General features: G+C 41.9%; 1 protein-coding gene across 9 annotated transcripts in view; it reads left to right on the forward strand.

The window, feature by feature from the left end:
• The window catches only part of ROBO2 (roundabout guidance receptor 2), an 888,662-nt gene that overhangs the window by 620,619 nt on the left and 245,369 nt on the right, over positions 1–22,674 (forward strand). For all 9 annotated transcript variants that reach the window (XM_030204228.1, XM_030204231.1, XM_030204229.1 and 6 more), the window contains exon 6: positions 12,786–12,913. In XM_030204228.1, coding sequence (XP_030060088.1) covers positions 12,786–12,913 — 128 coding nt within the window. The remainder of the gene's footprint in view (positions 1–12,785; positions 12,914–22,674) is intronic.

Below are 22,674 nucleotides of genomic sequence, written 5' to 3' on the forward strand. Positions count from 1 at the left end.
CTATATATGGCACGTATTCTTTAAAAAACGCCTACGTTTTAGAGAATAGACACATTTCCGCATGGTATAAAGAATACACCAAGCGGCTCGCCACATGACCAAACTTGGTCACATCCATATAGGCCATGTTTTACTTGGTATAAATCCCGATACCTAACTTAGGTGCAGATCGGGTGTATTCTATATTAATGTGCAAAGATTTTAGAAATGCCCTGCCCCACCCATGTCCACGCCACCTTTTTAACTGTGGAGCTTAGAATTTATGTGCACCACATTATAGAATACACTTAGGGCCCTGTTTTTCAAGCTACACTGTAGGCACACAAATGTTTTAGTGCACGCTAAAAATTAGCACGTGCTAATGATAGAGACTGGTGCAATGCGATGCTACAGGCACATCACTGATGGGGACTATCAAAGGGGCATGCCCATTTGTGCATCTCTTAGTGCTAGCCTAATAAGTGTTTTGTTAAATTTTATTGAGCTTCCAATGTCATTTTTAGCGTATGGATTGGAGATTAGGTAGACACTATCCCCCAGATTCTATATAGTGTGCCTAGAGATCTGCGCCAAATCCAAGCGGATTCTATAACAATGCAGGTAAGAAACTTAACACGCTATTGAGCTCTGATAACAATACTTCACAAGCAATATTGGGCACCAGTTGGCACTAATTAGAATTTACACACACAAGTCACTAAGCGTATTCTGTAAGAAAGTGTGCTGAACTTCTAATGTGTGCAGGCAAAAAGGGACATGGTTATGGGTGGAGAAATGGGCGTTTCATATATGTTCTGAAATTTACACATCTAGTTATAGAATTATGGCCCAGTGCACGTAAATTTATGTGCTCGGATTTACGCCACATTTTTGTTGGTGTAAATGGATGCGTGCAGTTTTAAGCGCTGAGATATCAACTAAGCATATTCTATAATCTGCACCTAAATCTAGGTGCCAATTATAGAATACACTTAGTCCTCACTGATTTCAGTGCCAATTTTTTAGGTGCTATATATAGAATCTCCCCCTATGGGGGTAATATTCAGCCTGCGGTGGTAAGTGGCTTCCAGCTGCAGGATGACCTAACCCTGGATATTCAGTGCTGGTGCATGCAAGGCTCCCAGAATTGAATATCCCGATATGTCCACTGACCCTGAAGTTAACCAAACACCAACCGATATTCAGACCTGTGCTTGATTAACTCAACAGGTAAAGTTAGGACAGATGTTTTCCTGTCTTAAATTTATGCGCTAACTTAGCTGGTTAGCAGACTGAATATCTCTGGTAGCTGGCTAAGTTGTTGGCCCATCCCTAATCTAACCATTTAGGGGATGGCCAGTTCACAGTGATATTACTACTACTACTACTACTTAGCATTTCTATAGCGCTGCCAGGGTTACACAGCGCTGTACAAGTTAAACATGGGGAAGGACCGTCCCTGCTCAAAAAAGCTTACAATCTAAAGGTAACAAACTATGTAGTCAGTGTAGGTATCATGAATGGGGAAGGTGGTTATGCGCCAAAAGCAAGGGAGAAGAGATGGGCTTTGAGTAAGGACTTGAAGATGGGCAGGGAGGGCGCATGACGTATGGGCTCGGGAAGGCTGTTCCAGGCATATGGTGATGCGAGGCAGAAGGGGCGGAGTCTGGAGTTAGCGGTGGTGGAGAAGGGTACAGATAGGAGTGATTTGTCCTTAGAGCAGAGGTTACGGGTGGGAACATACGGGGAGAGGAGTGTAGAGAGGTACTGGGGGGCTGCAGATTGAGTGCATTTGAAGGTTAAAAGGAGAAGCTTGAACTGTATACGGTAGCGGATCGGGAGCCAGTGAAGTGACTTGAGGAGAGGGGTGATATGAGAGTATCAGTTCACGCGGTAGATAAGACGTGCGGCAGAATTTTGGACAAATTGAAGGGGGGGATAGATGGTTAAGCGGGAGGCCAGTTAGAAGAAGGTTGCAATAGTCAAGACGAGAGGTGACGAGCGAGTGGACGAGGGTTCGGGTGGTCTGTTCAGAGAGGAATGGGCGAATTTTGCTAATATTATAGAGGAAGAAGCGACAGGTCTTAGCTGTCTGCTGGATATGGGCAGAGAAGGAGAGGGAGGAGTCGAAGATGACTCCGAGATTGCGGGCTGAATCGACAGGGAGGATGAGGGCGTTGTCAACAGAGACGGATAGTGGGGGAAGAGGAGAAGAGGGTTTGGGTGGAAAGACAAGGAGCTCAGTCTTTGCCATGTTCAGTTTCAGATGCCGGTTGGACATCCAGGCAGCGATGTCTGAAAGGCAGGCCGAAACTTTGGCCTGGGTTTCGACCATGATGTCGGGAGTGGAGAGATAAAGCTGGGTGTCATCAGTATAGAGATGGTACTGGAAACCATGTGATGAGATCAGCGAGCCCAGGGAAGAGGTGTAGATCGAGAAAAGAAGCGGTCCAAGGACAGAACCTTGAGGAACCCCAACAGAGAGCGGGATGGGGGTGGAAGAAGAGCCATTAGAATATACTCTGAAGGTGCGTTGGGAAAGATACGAAGAGAACCAGGAGAGGACGGAGCCCTGGAACCCGAATGAGGACAGTGTGTCAAGAAGTAAATTATGATTGACAGTGTCAAAGGCGGAAGATAGGTCGAGGAGGATGAGGATGGAATAGTGACCTTTGGATTTGGCAAGGAACAAGTCATTACAGTAGTACTACCTGGTTAAGTGTCTTTGAATGTTGGTGGCCAGCTAGGTCAGTGGAGTTTAACCAGGAGGAGACTCTCATGCCTGCTTAAACCATTTTGAATATCAACTCCTATATTGTTTTTTAGTTTAGTAAGAATGTGTAAGTGGGAGACTGTCATTACAGGTTTGTTTGAGATACCGTGTATTTGAAGGAAGAGAAGTTAAGATTCTAAAGTGGAAGGGAAATAAGGAATTTTCTTAGATCATTTGGCTAATTCTGGTCTCTTGTAGGTACATATGTCAACACAGATAAAGGAGAATCATATTTTTAAAAATCTTTGCAGCTTTTTTGGCTGGATTGTTGCAAGAGAACATTCTTTTTTTTCACTATTGTCTTGAGCTGATTGCTGTCTAATCAGTTGTAAATGAGGGTTTGCGTGTGACTAAATGAATTAATGTTATTGGATTGGTCTATATGACCTGTATGCAAGTTCAGAAGCAGGAATTTTAGGTGAGAGATTTTTGGGGATTTCAGTAAAAAGCAAACTGATTCTTGGAAGTTAATTTGGGACAGTCTGGGAGTTGTTGGCCTCTGAGGAGGTGTTTTAGATGTGGGTAGTTTAAGGGAAGGTCCCATGATATCATGAGAGACTGAGACTTATGAAACAAGAAGGTCACCACTTGAAAAAAAATTGGGAGAAAGATAAGCCTATGGATAACTTAATGAGATGTAGGGCTCATGCTTGATTTTTTTGTAAGCATGGATCATTCAAACACAACAAGAATTTGTTGCATGACTAATTTGGATGGTTTTTGAAGTAGCACTTGAATTCTCTAGTACAGATGTGGTCAGTACCACTGTAGAATTGTCTTTGATAACTGAGCAGTTCAGACTGATTTTCCAAAAAAAGGCAAATAAGATCCAGTCTAATGTAATGGTTTCTCCTTGCCCAAGGAGAATGAGGAGAGAATTCAGACACAAAGGGAGGAATGTAGAGATGTGTATTTGTTAATATACATTCAGTTTTGTTAGTGTGTATTAAAATATTTACCCACTCGTTCTGTAATTTGGCTCTTACATTTATGTGCTGAATGCACTTGTAAGTTATGAAATTCTAGCATTTATGTGCATGACTGTTACAGTTGGGGCTCTCAATCACCTCAACTCCTGTCTCAATGCAATGAGATATTGGTTTGAGCTTCATTGATTTAAGCTGAACCCTGGAAGGTGAGTTAAACTGATTGGAGAGTTGGGGATGCAGCCATGAATTGGAGACATAATCAAAATACAAGTGTTAGGAGTTTGGGAGCCTTTTTGACTCCAAACTGTGTGTGATAATGCAAATTTCTTCAGTTGTCTGTGCCTGTTCTGCAAGTTTGCACTTGGTTAGACAGAAAGGTCTTAGATCATTCAAAAGGAATTAATAATGTTGATTTATGCTGTTACTATTTCAAAGTTGGGATACCTGTAACAGTTTGTATCAGAGTTTCCTAAGTTGCAGCTTTGGTGAATACCATTAAAGCAAAATAATTGAGCTTGCATTTTGACAGGAAAAAAACAAAACAAAACCCTACAATGATGTTACTCCAGTATTAAGACAACATCATTGACTTCTTACTGAATATACAATTTATTTCAGTTTTTTGTCTGGTATCTAAAACCCAAGAACTAATACACTATTTAAGGGACTTACTTACTATTAGGTTCCCTCGAGGATTCTCTGTTTAGCACCCCAATTTCATCTACAACTGCCTGGTCATTTGTAATTGTAAAGTATATAGCATAGGTCATTTGCATACCGTGGCCCTTTCCCCTGTAATACATGTGCCTTGAACAGGATTATTTATTATCCCATAAGAAGGTATTAAGACTAGATTTAAAGGTCAACCACCGCTATTTTGAATTTGTCATCAGAAGGAGCAGGGGTGACTGTGGATTTCTTCTGCCCCCTCTCCTCTAGACTAAAGGAGATTCCTCAGTGATACCTGAGGGAGGGTCAGGGTTAGGGTATTCATCAGAGGGGATTTAAAGGATTAGAGCGGTGGTTCCCAAACCTGGCCCTGGAGGCACCCCAGCCAGTCAGGTTTTCAGGATATCCACAATGAATATTCACAATAGAGATTTGCATGCACTGCTTCCACTGCATGCAAATCTCTTTCATGAATGTTCATTGTGGATATCTAAAAACCTGATTGGCTGGGGCACCTCCTGGACCAGATTTAGGAACCAATGGATTAGAAGAAATGGATTCTAATGATGATGGGAGGTTCAGAGGAGATGAATGAATACTTGTGATGTCAGGGAGGTTCATAGCAGAGTGTTTCCTTTGGCCTGTGCCTCTGCTCTTTCAAGCTGGCACAATGCTTGCCTCAGAACAGATGCAAAAAAAGCAAAATTTATAAGATCTCCATGTATATTTCCCTTCTATAATGGGAAATATATCTGTAAATTCTGTGCATTGTGTGGATCTCCTATATATGTGTACAAGCTACTATTTATGCATGTAGATGCTTCTACAATAACCCCTTAAATCTCAATTTGAATTTATAATCCCTAGGGCCGCCTTACATAAACTTAACAAAAGGGCTTTTAATTTATGAAATTGAAGGCATTGATGAATTGGGGTTGTGGGTTCCGTGACTTTAGCTGTGGGAGATGGGGAGGATTTTGTTTGAGGACAGAATTTGGCATAGGATTGAATAGTTATTGTATAACTCTATAAATTTGATTTTATTGTACCTCACTTCCAGCTTTATCGGTGAACCATCTCTTCCTACTTATATAACATAAGTAAGTAAAATGAAAGCCAAAGATCGACTGAGGTCTGTGACACTGTAGCAGGAATGGAATTAAAGAAAACTAGATGACCCTGAAGTCCTCATCTGCCGTCATATTCTATGTTTCTACGCTTAACAGCTTCATAGCAGACCTTACATCCCACTTAAACTACATGCTTCAACAAGGTCTCTTCCCTAAGGAAAATGGCAACATCCTACACACCCCAATACCAAAAGATCCCAAGACAAAATCAAACGAAATCACTAACTACCGCCCAGTAGCATCAATCCCACTGGTGGACAGACTGATGGAAAGCATGGTAACCAATCAACTTACTGATTATATAAACAAATTTACAATATTACATGAATCACAATCAGGATTTTGCCTCCTCCATAGCACTGAAACAGTACTAATTACCCTCCTTGCCAAATTCAAGCAGGAAATAGCAACAGGCAAAAGCATACTTCTCCTCCAATTCGACATGTCCAGTGCGTTCGACATGGTACACCATAAAATACTACTAAGACTCCTAGATTACTTCGAAATTGGCAGACACATACTTAGTTGGATCAAGGGTTTCCTAACCATTAGAACATATCAAGTGAAATCAAGCTCAAACATATCACCACCATGGAAAGCAGAATGCAGAGTACCTCAAGGATCACCACTATCACCGATCCTTTTCAACCTAATGATGACCCCACTATCCAAATTCTTATCCAACCAAGGCCTTAACCCTTTCATCTTATGCAGACAATGTCACAATATACATTCTTTACAAATGTGATCTGACAGAAATCACCAACGAAATCAAGCTCAGCTTGAATATCATGGACTCATGGGCAAACGCATTTCAACTAAAACTCAACACAGAAAAAACACACTGTCTCATCCTCTCATCCCAATACAATATGAACAAATCCACAAACATAAACACCCCAGATTATACCAGTGACATAGCTACTGTACGTGGGGCCTGAGGGGGCCTGGCCCCCGTAGATTTGGCCCTGGCCCCCCTGCCGACGATCCCCTTGAACCCCCCTCCCGCCACCAACTCTCCCCTGCTGTCGCTGTGCAGGACGTAAGGCGTCAAAACAGCTGATCGCACCAGGAACTTCGTTGAACGAAGGCACTACTCAGGTGCTGAAGAAGACTCTCTTCGGGTGGCAGGGTTCGGGAACAAGGCATCTGATGCGGCGGCGGGGCAGGCGGCGACAGCGGGTGAGGGTTGGTGGCGGGAGGAGGTTCAAGGGGGTCGTCAGCAGGCCAGCGGGGGGGGGTCAAATGTGGTGGCGGCTCGGGGGGGCGGTGGGGGTGTGGCTAAACAGTGCCCCCCACCTTGGGCTCTGGCCCCCCCTCCCTATCTCAGACAGCCTGAAAATTCTCAGTGTTACAATCGACCGTAACCTCACACTAGAGAACCAAGTGAAATCTACAACAAAGAAAATGTTCCACTCAATGTGGAAACTCAAATGCGTGAAACCATTCTTCCCGAGGGAAACATTTCGCAACTTGATACAATCAATGGTACTAAGCCATGTAGACTACCGAAATGGAATTTATGTGAGATGCAAAGAACAAATTATAAAGAAACTTTAGACCACTCAAAACACGGCAACCAGGCTTATATTTGGGAAAATACGATTCGAAAGCGCCAAACCCCTCCAAGAAAAACTGCAGTGGCTCCCAATCAAAGAACGTATTGCTTTCAAAATCTGCACCCTGGTTCATAAAATTAGCTACGGCGAAGCCCGGAATACATGACAGACCTCATAGACCTACCAACCAGAAACACAACAGGATCAACACGAACAAACCTAAATCTCCACTACCCAAGCTGCAAAGGACTCCAATATAAATCAACCTATGCATCCAGCTTTTCCTACATAAGCACACAATTATGGAACACATTACCAAAAGCAGTGAAAACAACTTATGATCACCTAAACTTCCGGAAATCATTAAAAACTAACCTGTTCAAAAAGGCATACCCTACTGACCCAACTTAAATGCCTGTACCCTGCAACACAAAGAAACCAAAGCTTGTAATGGACATATAATAACTCTTCCTCTCTACGATTCTGTTCCTCTCTACGATTCTCTAATGTGTCTGTACACACGAACCTTATTCTACCACAACATTACTGTATTTGTTAATACCGGAATTGGCGAACGCCTTTACGGTACTATGTAAGCCACATTGAGCCTGCAAATAGGTGGGAAAATGTGAGATACAAATGTAACAAATAAATAAAAATAAATAAACAGTCTATTTTGCCATTTTGAAAACTTAAGAGCTCAGGTACTAAAGGGGCCCTTTTCTAAGCTGTGTTATGAGTTAACATGCATTTAATGCAGCAAAAATAGTCTAACGCAGGATTCTTTGCTATAAGGAAGTCAAGTGCTTCAGACAGAGATTCCTTTGATCAATATCTGCAGAACCAGTTAAAAGGTATCAGTAATACTGTGGCCTGGCTTAATTTGAAGGAACTTTTTATTAGACTGAACACTTCCTGATAACGCAGATCTTTTTAACTGTGGTGGATTAAAAACTCACAAGTTCACTCACATGAATGACAGTCATTTTCAAATTTTAGTTTTACTAAAAGCAAAGTAGTTTGAATTGTAGAGCAATAAAGTTGTTAAGAATATTAACAATAGTTGCATTCATTGTAGTGGTACTGAGGGAGTAAGGGAGGATCATGTCTAAATCTCTCCAGTGGTCATTTGGTCATTTAGTGGTCATTTTTATGACTTAGTCGTGAAATAGATTAGATCAAAATGTCTAACTTTTAGCCGTAGATGTTTTTGCTTTGTTTCATTATGGCAGAAAAATGTCCAGATCTTGGTAATGCCCAAATCCCGCCCCCAACATGCACTCAACACGTCCCCTTGTGATTTGTATGCACTGCAGATGAACTGCATAGAAACATCTTAAATTGCTTTTGAAAATAGCAATTTGGATTTTTTTTGCATAAAAACTGACCGTCTGCCGCTTTGTGACGCTTTTTGGACCTTTGTTTCTGTTTCTGAAATGAACCCTATTATATCTAGTTGGTATTGACTCTTATAAGTTTTGTATTCCATAGCTCCCTCTCTTGTGTTGATACATTTATTGCAAAAGGATTTGGCTCTGAACTTGTTATGTGGGTAAATCTATCAGTTGTGATTAATCCTGATTGTTTAGGGTGACAAAAAAGTGGTCATATCCTCTAATTTAATAGAAATGTTTTGCTAAGTAAGCAGAACCCATAGCAGAAGAGAGATTAGCATATGCTATATACCTCCACAATCTTATCTAGACAGACATACAAACTTAAATCTTCCCTATATCTACCCCCTTCCCACCTTCAGTCCCTAACATACAGAATAGAGACTCAGATTTGGAAAAGCCCTGCTGCAGATAACTCAAGCTAAGCTTTAGTAAAAGACCCCGATAAATCTCAGCATTCACATGTTGCAAAACTGGATGTCCTGGACCAACAATTAAGGAGTCAATCAAAATATCAGTTTAGGGGACTTTTCATGGGGGTTTAAATCCCCTCAATCACTGGTTTAATCCCAAATCAAAATGAGCAGGTAGCTGACACACCTGCCTTGGAGCGGGTATAAATGCTGACATCCATTTTCTTCAACGTATACGTGCATTGCTACTGCAAAACTGGAAATATGTGCATAATCTTCTGGCTTGCCCATAGCTTGCCTTTTCCAACCTTTGCATGCTTTGGCTTTTATGCATATAAGAAGTGGCTTCTAAACTTGTTTACATGTTTAGGGCCTCCACTCATTAAAATGCTGCTCTTTTCACAAGTCTTACATAATGACTCTCTCCCTCACATATATGCCTGAATGAATCCCCCAGGTTCCAGCACTGCTTACAGACCCGAGACCCATGTTCTATAATTGTTCTGGCCATGCCCTTGAAAAACTTTAGCAATCACATTGTGAATGTTGTCTTGAATAGGTGAAAAGCATTGGGCCTGTACAAAACAAGGAAATCTACGTAGAGGAATGAATGATATATTACAAAACCCCGCTGAGCACCATGCATTTTGATATTTGGAAATTCATGAACTCAGTGGGGTTTTATAATACATTATCCATTCCTCTGTTTTGAGGAAAGTCATACAGCAGGTACATTAGTGCCATCAAAAGAACATGGAAATGAGGAACTCATGGATCTCATCTTCTAGGTTGATTTGATGGCCTGTGTTCCTTGCCCACTGCTGTATGAATTTTCTCCAAAGATCTCTGCTGCAGGTCAAGATCAGCTAATTGGTTCCCAGGTAAATTATTAAAACTTCTCCTGTGGCATAAAGCTATTAGCAGCTGGTCCGATAATATTCTGCACAATCCAGTCTACTGTAGGCATATTTCATAGTTCTCTAAGCCAAGACATTTGCTTGTTCACCCAGCAGAGGTCCTTTTTGTAAAACAAAACACGTAGGAGCAATTGCATATTCATACCATCTGGAGCTGCGTTGGCACCATGCTGATTTTGGCCTTCTTGTTTTATGATGTCCTTTTTGGAAACTGTCCTCGTCCCCCTAGGCTTGGCTGGTGGAGCACCGGGTCAGTTGTTGATCTTGTTCTTGGCATCTTTCCAGGCTTTCAAAGCAGGAGTCTGGGTTCTCTAACTAGTACTTGGCATTGTCCCCAAAATGATAATTTTTAAAAAATTATTTACCAGGATGAATATCTTGCTCCCCTCCTCCCGCCTTGGTCTATACGTTTGCTTAAAGTTAATATTGCTGTAAGGACTGAGTTTTACAGACTGCAAGATGTAGCACACAGTGATGGTCTCTTTAAAGAGGCAGCAGTCAAAACCCCAGCTGGTTGTTAGTTCTTTTTCTTGTTTTTTTGTTTTGGTGTAGACACCTGCATGCTGCAAGGAGGTGCTTTGGAGGGATGCTACCACTTTGGATTGTTGAAATGGTTTCTGTGATGTTCCTTTAAGAATTTCAAGACTTTGTTGAAACCAGTTGAAGCCACTGCAGCAGCAGGATGCTGCCTTTGTCACAGTGTGTGGATTTTTCTTTTTATACTTTTATGCAGCAGACAAAGGAGAAGCTGGGCTTGTGCACACCTGGCCCTTTTAAATCCACCACTGAATCTGCCTTTGCCTGCCAGTCCCTTGAACAACTGTACATCATCCTGGCAAAGCCTTCGTACCCAGTTGGGATCAGCCCAGCCACATGTCTGATAGCCATAGGTAAGAGGCAGGCATAGGGACTTTACCACCAAACTGTAATGCAATCTGTTTTATCAGGTTGATGTTATGGTTGCACACTTTGCAAAACACAGCAGCCAGATTGACGTGCTGAGCAAAGAAGAGATATGATAAAGTATTACCACTTTTGAAAAGTCTCATTGGTTATCCATAGAAGCTCATGCGATACTTAAGATTTGCAGTCTGATATTTAGAGTTGTTCATGGTACAGCTTCTTTTTTTTATCTATGATAAACTTGTTAACCAAGTACAGATCTGAGTGTTAAGAAAGTCTGCTGACCCTCTCTTTCCCTACTGTGGCAAAAATGTGATACATGCGATTTCAGAATCTTTTATTTTCATACCAGGCAGCTATACCTGGAATTTCATACCAACAGCTGCTAAATTAGAGACAAATTAAATGGAGTTCAGAGGAAAATTAAAAACATATATGTTTAACAAATACCTTAAAGAATAATTCTTAAAATTGTTATCTATTTTTGTTTTTCCAATTTTTATAAACTGGTTAATTTTGCTGTAATTTGCATTGAACCATTGAATGCTAACTCCGATTCCCACGCTGCCCGGTTAGCACAGGAGCCCTTACTGCCTCCTAAATTCTTAATTCAGAAGTATGCTTTTCTGGTTTATTAAGTACATTAACTAATGCTGTTTTAACATGTTACAATACAATATAATACTGCATACTTTCGAATTAAGATGGATCGGTGCTTAAAAAATTAAGGGGTCCTTTTTCCAAGTGGCGGCAAAAGAACCCCTGCAGTGGTATCAGAGCGTGGGTTTTGCTTACCGAGGCCTCTTTTTACTGCCGCCAGTAAAAGGACTTTGCTTTTAAAAATGGAAATGGTGGTGCAGTAGTATGTGTAATACTTGCCAAGCGGCCATTTCCAGGGGATCCCTTATCGCCTCCTAGTGAGGAGGCGGTAAGGGTTCCTGTGCTAACTCAGTGGTAACTGGGCAGTGTGCAGCACTGCCCGATAACCGTCAGATAAGCCCCTGATGCTAAAAAATTCAAAATTATTTTTTGAGCCGGAAATGCCGCGCATTGGGAGTCAAAACTACCACTGAGCTCCCGTGGTAGCCCGGCAGTAGGGCCGAATTGCTGCATGCTAAGCCCACAGTAGCCCTACCATGGCTTGGGAAAAGGGCCCCTAAATAAAATGATTGATTTGCAAAATATGCTGTCCAGGTCATTTGAATTTATTGTTTTGCATTACTCTGTTTACATACATGAAGGTGGCCTGTTAAACACAAACACGGTAACTGTTCCTGTAGGGGTAACATGTATTTTTGTTTAACATGTACATTATCACACAATTTTAATGCACAATTTAGAAAAGGCTTTATGCTGTTCAGTGCTTCATTGAATCATGTATTAGCTATGTTGCTAATGAGTTCATCACAATTGTGCTTTATCATGTGTATTTAGTGCACTTTGATAAATACACTCTTCCTGCTCGACTATATGAGAGCAACAAACTCACAACAAAGAAACTGGGATTTGATTTTCTGGAAAACACTTTTTTTCAGTCTCCTCAGCTTTTTAATTATTGATTAAAATCAATATTAATGCATCTTTGAAATGAAGCGTTTTCCCATGTGGTGGAGTTTTTCCCCTTTACTGTTCCATATGAAATCCACAGTAGTCTGAATCTCATTTCCCCAACCAGAATTGCTTGGAAAGAACGTGATGTAATGCGTCAAGGGACTGTGACTGGCTCATCTTTAAAACGGTTTCCCCGCTTACGGTCAGAGGGAAAAAATAACAAAATGTGATTCTGGCAACTGAAGACATGATGAATCTGATCTGTCATAGATTGTGAATTGGTATCTGCTAGCTTAATGTTGCCATACTCCAAAGAGCAGAGTAGTAATATTAATAGTAATAATAGTGAGTGAACACTAATTTTATGGCTGTAAAGTTTTTAACTAATGCATGGAGCTATAAAAATGTCATAGAGATTAATATCAGTGGAATTGTTAATCTCAGATAATAAATGATCTTTGAAAGATGTATCTTGAATGGATACAGATCTATACACTTCAGGTAAGGCACTTTGTCATCCCAATTGTCAGCTGCTTAATGATGCCCATTGCTTTGTTCTACATCATAGGTATGATATTAAGGATGACTACACCTTGCGAATTAAAAAGGCCTTGAGTACTGATGAAGGATCTTACACATGCATTGCTGAGAACAGAGTTGGGAAAGTGGAGGCTTCAGCTACTCTCACAGTTCGAGGTAAGTACCAAATAATTCAGAAGAGGAGGGGAAAAAATTAGAGATACATAGGCAAAAAAAATGAAGGACCCTGTTTACTAAGCCGTGCTGTAGGCGCACAAACCTTTTAGCGTGCGATATCAATAGAGACACCCATTCCTATGGGTGTCCCTAGCTTTAGAATGCGCTAATATGTTTGCGTGCCTGCAACTCGGCTTAGAAAACAGGGCCCTTAATATATTTATAGGCAATTAGACCATACTGTTCTTGCTAGTGCACGTCTTGTTCAAATATATACATCTGAATTTACATACATGGAAAACAGACTGTCTCAGGAGTGCTTTTACTAAGCCACATAGGCGCCTGCGCACACTCAACACGTGTCAATTCAGAGTTACCGCCCAGCTACCACATGGCCAGATGGTAATTTCAATTTATGTATGTCTGCTACATGCACCGGAAAAGAATTTTTATTTTTTGGTGCTTGACGGAAACCGGGCGGTAATCGTCATTCTATGCACGTAGACCATTACCACCCGGTTAACATGTGAGACCTTACCACTATGTCAGTGGGTGGTGGTAAGGTCTCAGGCCCAAAATGGACGTGCCAATTTTTATGTTGCCGCACGTCCATTTTCGGCCAAAAAAAAGGCCTTTTTGCAGGTGTGCTGAAAAATGGACCTGTGTGTGACCAAGAAAACAACAAGGCAAGCGATCTGCAAAATTCAACGAGGAAAACAAACTAGCAGATCAATATAATATCCAAAAAACTTTATTGAAGATACCGTATTTAAGACAAATGCCCGACACAGGCCGTGTTTCGCCCAACAATAGGGCTGCATCAGGGGCTAGTCAATATCTTTATCGAATAGGAGCGGTAATAAATAATGTATCAGGACAAGGATAAAAGGAATTTCCTTTATAAAAAACCAGCATAGACACCACAAACCAGCGTATTCGATGTGACGCCCAGTAATTGATGAATGGTCTACTGTCAAAAGGCTGGTTTTTTATAAAGGAAATTCCTTTTATCCTTGTCCTGATACATTATTTATTACCGCTCCTATTCGATAAAGATATAGACTAGCCCCTGATGCAGCCCTATTGTTGGGCGAAACACGGCCTGTGTCGGGCATTTGTCTTACATACGGTATCTTCAATAAAGCCCTGTGCGTGACCAATACACACGTCAACGCCAGCGCAGGGCATTTTTCAGCGCACCTTAGTAAAAGGACTCCTGAATGCATATGTACTTCTTCAAACCTGGAGAAATGGTTTTTGTTGGAGAAATTCACGTTCATTTTCAGAGATCCCGTACACAGAATCTCTTTATGTTAGAGCTCTGGATTTGTGAGCAGTAAATTAACAGTAGTTAGAAAGTTGATTATTTTGTTATTGCACTTATATACCACCTTTTCTCTGAAAAATATGAGCCCAAAGAAGAAAAGAAGATTTCAAGGTACAAACAAGCCTTTTAAGAAATTTAGGGCCCTTTTACAAAGCCATGGTAGGGCTACCATGGCAATGGTGCGCAGCAAATTGGCCCTACCAGTGGGATACTACAGGAGTCCTGCGGTAGTTCCAGTGTGTGTCGTATGCTATTTCTGGCACTCTGAAAATATGTTACCACCGGGTTAGTGCAGGAGGTGGTATGGGCTTCCCCAGGAAATGGCTTAAAAAAATTCCTTTTACCCGCTGCAGGAAAAGGGGAACTTGGTATGTGGCAAACCCGCACACCTATGCCACCACAGGGGTACTTTTACTGCAGCTTGGTGAAAGGGCCCCAAAATGTCTTCAAATTTGGGGGAAATGTCATATAAGAATGAGACTGATGAATAGAAACAGGAAGAGAGTTCCAGAGTGAAGCAACCTGGTAAGAAAAGGATAGCCCCAACAGAAGAGCAACTTGCTGAAGGTGGAACTCTCTCGAGCCACAGCACCTGTGGGAAAGCAGATTGATAGGGGGTCAACCCGATAAAAGTTTAAAAGCAAAACATAATATCTTAAAAATAATTCTCTCACGCACTGGGTATTTTTCAGTTGATGAATGCGCCTTTGAGTTATGAGGACTGTTAAATAGGACATATGACACTACAGCAGACTTTTGTGTTACTGAGCACATAACTAAAGCAACGTTAGTAGTTGGGGGACTGGGACATCAGAAATGCATGCATAATAACCTGAACATGTATGCAGCTAAAGCGATCTATGGTGGAAAGGTATCAAGTCTGAACAGGATGCTTTCGAAAGGCACATTTTAGCCATTTAATCAGATGGTGACTTAGGGAATTCTATTCAATTCATCAGTCTTATGTACCACTTCTTCACTTTAAAAGGTCCCAAAGTGCTTAACAAAAGTTGAATCAAAATAAGAATGCACACAAAAAATAAAGAGGCTTAAAAGAAGAAGAAAACAAAATAACTTCAATTATCACTAAAATATTGTTTTTAGACATTTTATTAATACAAAATAAGAATCAATAAATCTACCAGACTCAGGAAGAGCATTCCAAATTAAAACTGCCATACAAGAGAAATATTGCACAAGCATCTTTTTTGAGCAAGCACCTTTAAAGGAAGGATACATAAGCTAGAACAGTATTTCCCAAGTTGGTCCTGGAGTACTCCTTTCCAGTCAGGTTTTCAGGATATTCATAATGAATATGCATGATAGAGATTTGCTTAAGATGGAGGCAGTGTATGGAAATCAGTCTCATGCATATTCATTGCAGATATCCTGAAGAGCAGACTGGCAAGGGGCGTTCTAGAAAGTCTGTAAGGGAGCTTTCCCATAGAGAAATATACATAGCCAAAAGCTCTTCCAGTATATCCTCTCAGAAAGTTTTAAAGACAAAGCAAGACATTTTAAAATGCAATCTCCTGTGCAACGGAAGCCAATGCAATTCTCTCAGAAGTGATGAAATATGGTCGAATCTAGATTTCTTAAAAATCATGCAAGCAGCCATGTACTGAATCAGTTGCAATCTTCTTTGCAAACCAGTTGTAATTCCGACATATAATGAATTACAGTAATCCAAATAGGACAATACTATGTACTGAATCAAGATCATGAAATGATGTTGCTCAAAAACTGCATATACAGTTATTTATATTTAAAAACAAAACATTTTTTGTACTACACTATTCACTTGTGGTTGAAAAGCAAGAAAGGAATCTAAAATTATTCCCAAATCTTTTTAGGTGCATTCAAATAAAAGTGAAACAGTTCCACTCACAGTTGTTGACATTTTCTTGAAATTCATGTTAGGATTTTTATTCAGAAGGATTAAGAATTGCCAGGCTGGGTCAGACCAAAAATTCATCAACTCCAGCATTCCCTTCCTGATCGTGAAAATCAGTGAGCGCATATGGGAATGCAAAACACAGGGAACATGTAGAGCCTCTAGGCAGCATGAAAAAAAATCTTCGTTAGTTTTCTATTCATTTTCTCATTTTGCATGTGCTAAATCATTACAGTATGTACTAAGAGGACTTTTTACCAAGCTGTTGTAAAAAGGACCCTGTGGTAGCGGAAGCGGCTGTTTTTCCCGTGCGCTGAGGCCCTTTTCACTGCAGCAGGTAAAAAGGCTTCAAAAATACATGGCTGTGTAGTAAAATTGATCTTACCGTGTGGCCATGCGAGTGGGGGTGCACTTACCATCATTGAGGTGGTGATAAGGGCTCCCGTGCTAACCTGGTGGTAACCGGGTAGTGTGCTGTGCTGCCCCGGGTGACCACCACATCCAAAAATTTAGCCCTATTTTCCCCAGTGCGGGAAATGGCACATGTCAAGGGTGGAACTACCGCTAGTGCCCGCATTGGGCCAACGGTTGTTCTAAGTTGGCGCATGATAAGTCCATGTTGGACTTACCACTACTTTGTAAAAGGGCCTCTAAAAAAAAAGCAAAATGAAACATTTCATTATTCATTTTTGTGTCATTTACATATTGCAAATTATACAAAACAAACAATGACTATTATTATTACCCTTCCTTTTTAAAACCACAGCACATCCCTAGAAGTCTGTGCTGTCCAAACCTTCCCGTTTTCAGCATTTATGGTTTAACACTACACAGAACTTAGGAAACTATTCCTGACTGTTAGGTTTAATAACCTTAGATCTGTCTATTCTCTAAATTTATCTGATCCCTTTTTGAATCTCTTGGTACTCTTTCTCCTAAAACTACTGTTTAACTATGACATTTTTGACTCTTTCTCAAATAGTACAAAGAAAAAAAACAGTTCAGTAATATGAAGGCATTGCTATACAGCCCTGATAAAAATGGATAGAACTGCTTTTGTCTTGTCCGCGAAAACACAGTTGAATTTAGTGAAGCGCTTGACCTGTAATGCAGTATCTGAGACTAATTTGCTATAAAGTCATAGAGGGCAGGGGGCTTGCATGATAATTTAAAAAAAGTTGTGCAGCAGCCTCATCTCATGCATGTTGAAACTGTAGTGCTTCAAATAGTTTCCTTCTATTAGTCTAAAGATAAGCAGCAGTTTGCCATGCTGGATGCCAGCACTATTTCACAGATTAGTGGTGCATGCTGAAGGTTTTCAGATGGTCCGTGAAAGGTTAATAAAAACATTTTTAACATAATCTTTGGTCCCAATTCTTTTTTTCATTCACATTAAATCAAATCTTCAAAGTCTGCATTGATTGCTTTATTGGAATAGAGGTCAGCTGGCCCAAGGGGGCCAACTTTCATTTCCATCCATTTAATGCAAGAACACAGTTCCGTTTTATTTGCCAAAGCCAGAGTGCATCACAAAGTTAACCTGATAGCTTCACAAAGAGAAGTTTTGACACTTAACAGATAAAATAGGATTTTCTATTGCTCCATTTGCTGTAACCTACCAGTGTGTATGCTGTGGCTAGTAAATGGTAATGTGACTGTGCTACTGTGGCATGTAAAATCAATTTATTGGTGATTTCCAGCCAGGGTTGGTGTTTGTCATTGTCCCAGATTTTTCAGAGCTGCTTGTGATGACCTGAAGCACCCCATGATTTGTTCAGTTCTTGACAAGATTATTGCAGTAGGGGTGGTGAAGAATTCATCAATTACTAGGAAAGTTAAGGGGTGGAGAAAGAAAACAAATTCCTTGAAACAGCACCATTTTGGTTTTTATGGGGATTGGCTGTGGTTACAAATGGCCAGTTTTTAGGTTTTGGTCCCAGATGATGCTTTCCTAGGCCATACAGTTGGTGCTTGAACTATGATGGTAAAATGGTGTTGTCTAATATCTGACTCCCACAACTGTGCAACAAATGTGATATGAATGGTCATTTTTTGGTTGATGCATCAGGGCCGGCTCAAGGGACTGTGGTGCCCTGAGCCAGCTTTTGCTTTGGTGCTCTTCTCTCCCACATTGGTGTGTACTCCCCTCATATCAGGGTTCCCCACATCAACTTCCTTGTAGCCAGTCAGCCCACCCTGCATAACCCTGACTTAGCCTATGGGCCCTAAGGGCAGGATCAATCCCTACTTGGTCATGCCCTGGTGGCTGCCTTCTTCAAAATGGCACCTCTAAGGGGTTCAAATTGCCATATAAAAGAAAAAAGCTCTGATATGACAGCTTGAACCCCCAGCGGTAGTATGCCAAGATTGTTGCTAGGTGTCAACAGCACTATTTGGAAGAAGGCTCTAGATCATTAATACACCTACTGGGAAAATTAAACAAGTCAGATTATTAAACATCCTTACATAGAATTTTGATGCTAACAGAATACCTGGTCTGAGTCACAAACTTAGAACATAGCTAAACCATCAGCAAGTACAGAATAAGTGGCTATAAATTAAAAATAGAAATATATACACAAATTAAACCAAACTTCCAAGAAGCCACACTTTGCATGCAGAACAACACAAGAGAAATAGGAGCTGCAACTCTTCCTGCACTGTGCAAAATATGAAATTAGCAGATTTAAATTCCAAAATTGACATACTCCGATAACCACATTGAAATTTTTTTTCTACTTTTGTTGTCTGGCAATTTCATTTGTCTAATCATGTTGATCTCAGTCTCTGGTTTTTGCTGTCCTCTGTCTTCTCTTAACTCTCCTTCCAAGGTCTCCAGTCCATCTAACACTTCTGTCCCTTCATTGTCCTCACTTTCTCTCCTGTATCCATTTCAGATATTGGTCTCTATCTCTCAGCTTACTGCCATTTAATTCTCTCTCTCTCTCTCTCTCTCTCCACTAAGGTTTCATTCTTCATTCTTACTCTCCAGTCCTCAATCTCTGTCTTTTTACTGCATTTACCCACAGCTTTTCATCTCTTCCCCTCATTCTAGCCACCATTCCCCATCTCTCTCTTTTTACTCAACCATTCAGTAACTTCCTCCTCCCCTGTGTCTCAAATCTCTCCCTCTTTGTGCAAAATCCCCTCTTGTTCTCCTCTACATTTTAGCACAAGATCTCATTTTATGCAATGAGACCCTGGGCTAAAATAACATGCCTTGTGTTAAAATAACCCATCTTAACAGTAGCCCACGTGGACAACTTCCCCCTTTAGTGTCTTCTCTCTCTGCTGTCTCTCCCTGTCCTACAATTACTAGCATTCCTGTCTCTCTCTATTAGAGAGCTGCACGGCTTCCGTCCCCGCGGGAATCCCGCGGAACCCGCGGGATTCCCGCGGGGACGGAGGCAGTTCCTGTGGGGTTCCCGCGGGGATGGAAGCAGTTCTGCGGGGTTCCCGCGGGGACGGAGGCTGTTCCTGCGGGGTTCCCGCGGGGATGGAACCAGTTCTATGGGCTTCCCGTGGAAGTGTAAGCTGCACCTGCACCAGCCTCTCATCTACCGAATACCAATTTATTTGAGTGCTGTCTCCTCCTCCTCCTCCTCTTCTTCCTTGCTTTAACAGCATAAATGTGGAAAGCCTTCCATTAAGGAGGTGGTAGAGTCACAAATGATGACGGAATTCAAAAAGGCGTGCTAACCTTAAATGGCTGCATGTGTGTGGATATGTCAAGTGACACTTAGATGGCGACTCTGGCTGTGATGAACTAGAGCTGATACCTGGCAGACTTGGTCTGTGTCTCATACATGGCAATCTGGTGTATGATGGGCTGGAAAGGGCTTAGACAGCAACTTCAGTGGCTGGAACATGAGGACAGTGCTGGACAGACTTTTATGGTCTGTGTCCCACAAATGAGAACATGAATAGGCTGGAGTGGGCTTCGATGGCAACTCCAGCAGTTGGAGCATAAGGATGGGGCCAGATAGACTTCTGTGGTCTTTGTTCCAGAAACACGAAAGAAAGACCATAATCAAGTATATAATATCACACTCGTTGATTTAATGATGAATTGATCATGAGTGTGACTATTGAGCAGAGTGGATGGACCGTTGAGGTCTATTTGCTGTCACTTACTATGTTACTATTAATCCTCTTTGCTCCCAGGCTGGTGCACAGACCTCAGCTCTGACACAGGCACGAGAATCAGATGTCACCTGACCTACTGGCGCGTGCATGTGGCGACCTCTCAGCACACACTGCCAGTGAATCAGAGACAAATCTTACATGTGCGCACCAGAGTGTTCCAAGTTCCAACTTCAGTTCCTTCCTTGCCTACAGTGCTGTGGCTCAAATCCAGAGAAAGACTGAGGGAGCTGACTGGAACTTTCTTTTATGTACTATTAAATTCTTACGGGGATGGGTGGGGATGGGTTAAATTCTTGCAGGGACGGGTGGGGACGGGTTGGGATGGTTTAAATTTTTGTGGGGATGGGTGGGGATGGGTAAGATTCCAGTGGGGATGGGTGGGGACGGGTAAGATTCCAGCAGGAACGGGCGGGGATGGGTAAGATTTCTGTCCCCGTGCAACTCTCTACTCTCTATCCCTTTTCTGTGTCCAGCATCCCCCCTCCTGTTTCTCTCCTCCAGATCCAACATCTTCTCTGTCTGTTCTCGTAGGCTTCTATGGCTGGCATCATGATTATTGTGTTTCCTTGTACTCAAATGTGACAAGACCTAGACAACCACAACAATCATCTTCTCTGTCTCTCAGTTCCCATCTCCTGTGACCAGCATCTGTACTCTTCTCTATCCCTCCCTATGTCCAGCATAACCTGCCCATTTCCCTATGCCTCCATGTCTAACATTTTTCCCATCTCTCCTTCTATCTCCTTAAATCCCCCTGTCTCCATATGCTGTCCTGTGTTCCAACATCACTCTTCCATCTATCTACTTGCCCCGTCTCCTTTGCTCTGTGTTTAGCATCTATTTCCCTACCTCATATCCAGCATCTCCCCTGTATCTTCCAATGCCCCCAACCTTGTCCCATATTTTCCTTCTATCTTCTTTTTTAGTCCTATGTCCAGAATTTCCTCCCCTTCACTCACCTCCCATGTGTCCATTATCTACACTGTCTCTCCTGATCTTTCTCTATATCCAGCAATCTGTAGGCTCTTCCCATTTCTTTCCATGTCCAGCTTCTCCCCATTTCCCTCTCTGTGTCCAACATCTTCCCTCCGTCTCCCTATGTCCTCATCATGTCCAGCATCTGCCTTCTATGCACATTTAACTCCCCTTGATCCATATTGAACATCTCTCTTTGGGCTTCCTATGTTCCTTCCATGCCCAGCATCTTCCCTCCAACCCGTGGTCTGATATATCCCCCTCTCTTTCTTTCCCTCCCCTCCACTCCACCACATGGTCCAACATTTCTCCCTCTCTCTTCCTTCCCTCCCTTCCACCCCAATATCCAATAATTTTTTTTTCTCTCTCTCTCTCTCTCTTGTCCCTCCTCTCCACCATATGATCCAACATTTCACCCTCTCTCTTTTGTCCCTCCCCACCCCTTCACTCCATGATCCAACATCTCGCCATCTTCCCTCCCATTTTCCAGCATTTCTCCCTCACCTCCACCTCTGCTCTTGGTCCAACATCTCTCCCTATTCTTCACTCCCCTCTTGCTCAGCTTACCTTTTCTCAAACTCTCTTTCTCTCTCTCTCTCTCTCTCTCTAATCCCACCCCTGTGCCTGGGTCGGGTAAACACCTCCCCATCTTTCAGCTTCCCACATGCACCTTTCTCCTTTGGAGCATCAGCAGTGCAGTGTTTCACATTAAATTGCATGTGTTGGCCCCAGAGTCTTCCCTGTGCCATGCCCCTGCAGAAACAGGAAGTTACATTATAGGGAACAGCACATGGCTGAGGGAAGACTCTAGGGCTGACACAGGCAGCTTAATGTGAAACATTGCCACTGCCAGTGCTCCAAATGGGAAAACTATGTTGAAAGGTACATGGGGGGGGGGGGGGTCCTTTTTCAAGAAGGGGGATAAGGAGGAGAGAGAGGGTTTTCCAGAACCAGGGAAGGAAAAACAAGATATACAGGGAGGGGGAGGGAGTTGACCACTGCAGGGAATGAGGTGAAGCAGGCTTTTGGCACCACTAAGACTTGGCGCCGTAAGCCAGTGCTCAGATAGTCCATACCTGAGCCAACCCTGATTTGCACAACGCAAAGCTGACATTTTTTTTTACATTGTGCACATAGGAATGGAAGGAATAAACATGTGCTATAATTTGGAACAGCTGCTAACACATTTTGTTATGGACACAGAAAATGAGAAGCCCTTCAGAAAAGAGAACTCAAAGTCCTTAGTTTGTCAAGAGGTGTAATTTTGTTCATGTCAGAAAAAATATAGATAAATCAAAGTTATTTTGACTATTTTGGTGATATACAATTTTGTTACACCTACTAGATTCTGTGAACCTGATAAAGGAAAACAGCTTAATGACTTCCTTAGTTTCCGGATATTTCCCATATCAGCATCTA

This window comes from Microcaecilia unicolor, chromosome 5 (assembly GCF_901765095.1).
Source record: "Microcaecilia unicolor chromosome 5, aMicUni1.1, whole genome shotgun sequence".
NCBI classification, from domain to species: Eukaryota; Metazoa; Chordata; class Amphibia; order Gymnophiona; family Siphonopidae; genus Microcaecilia; species Microcaecilia unicolor.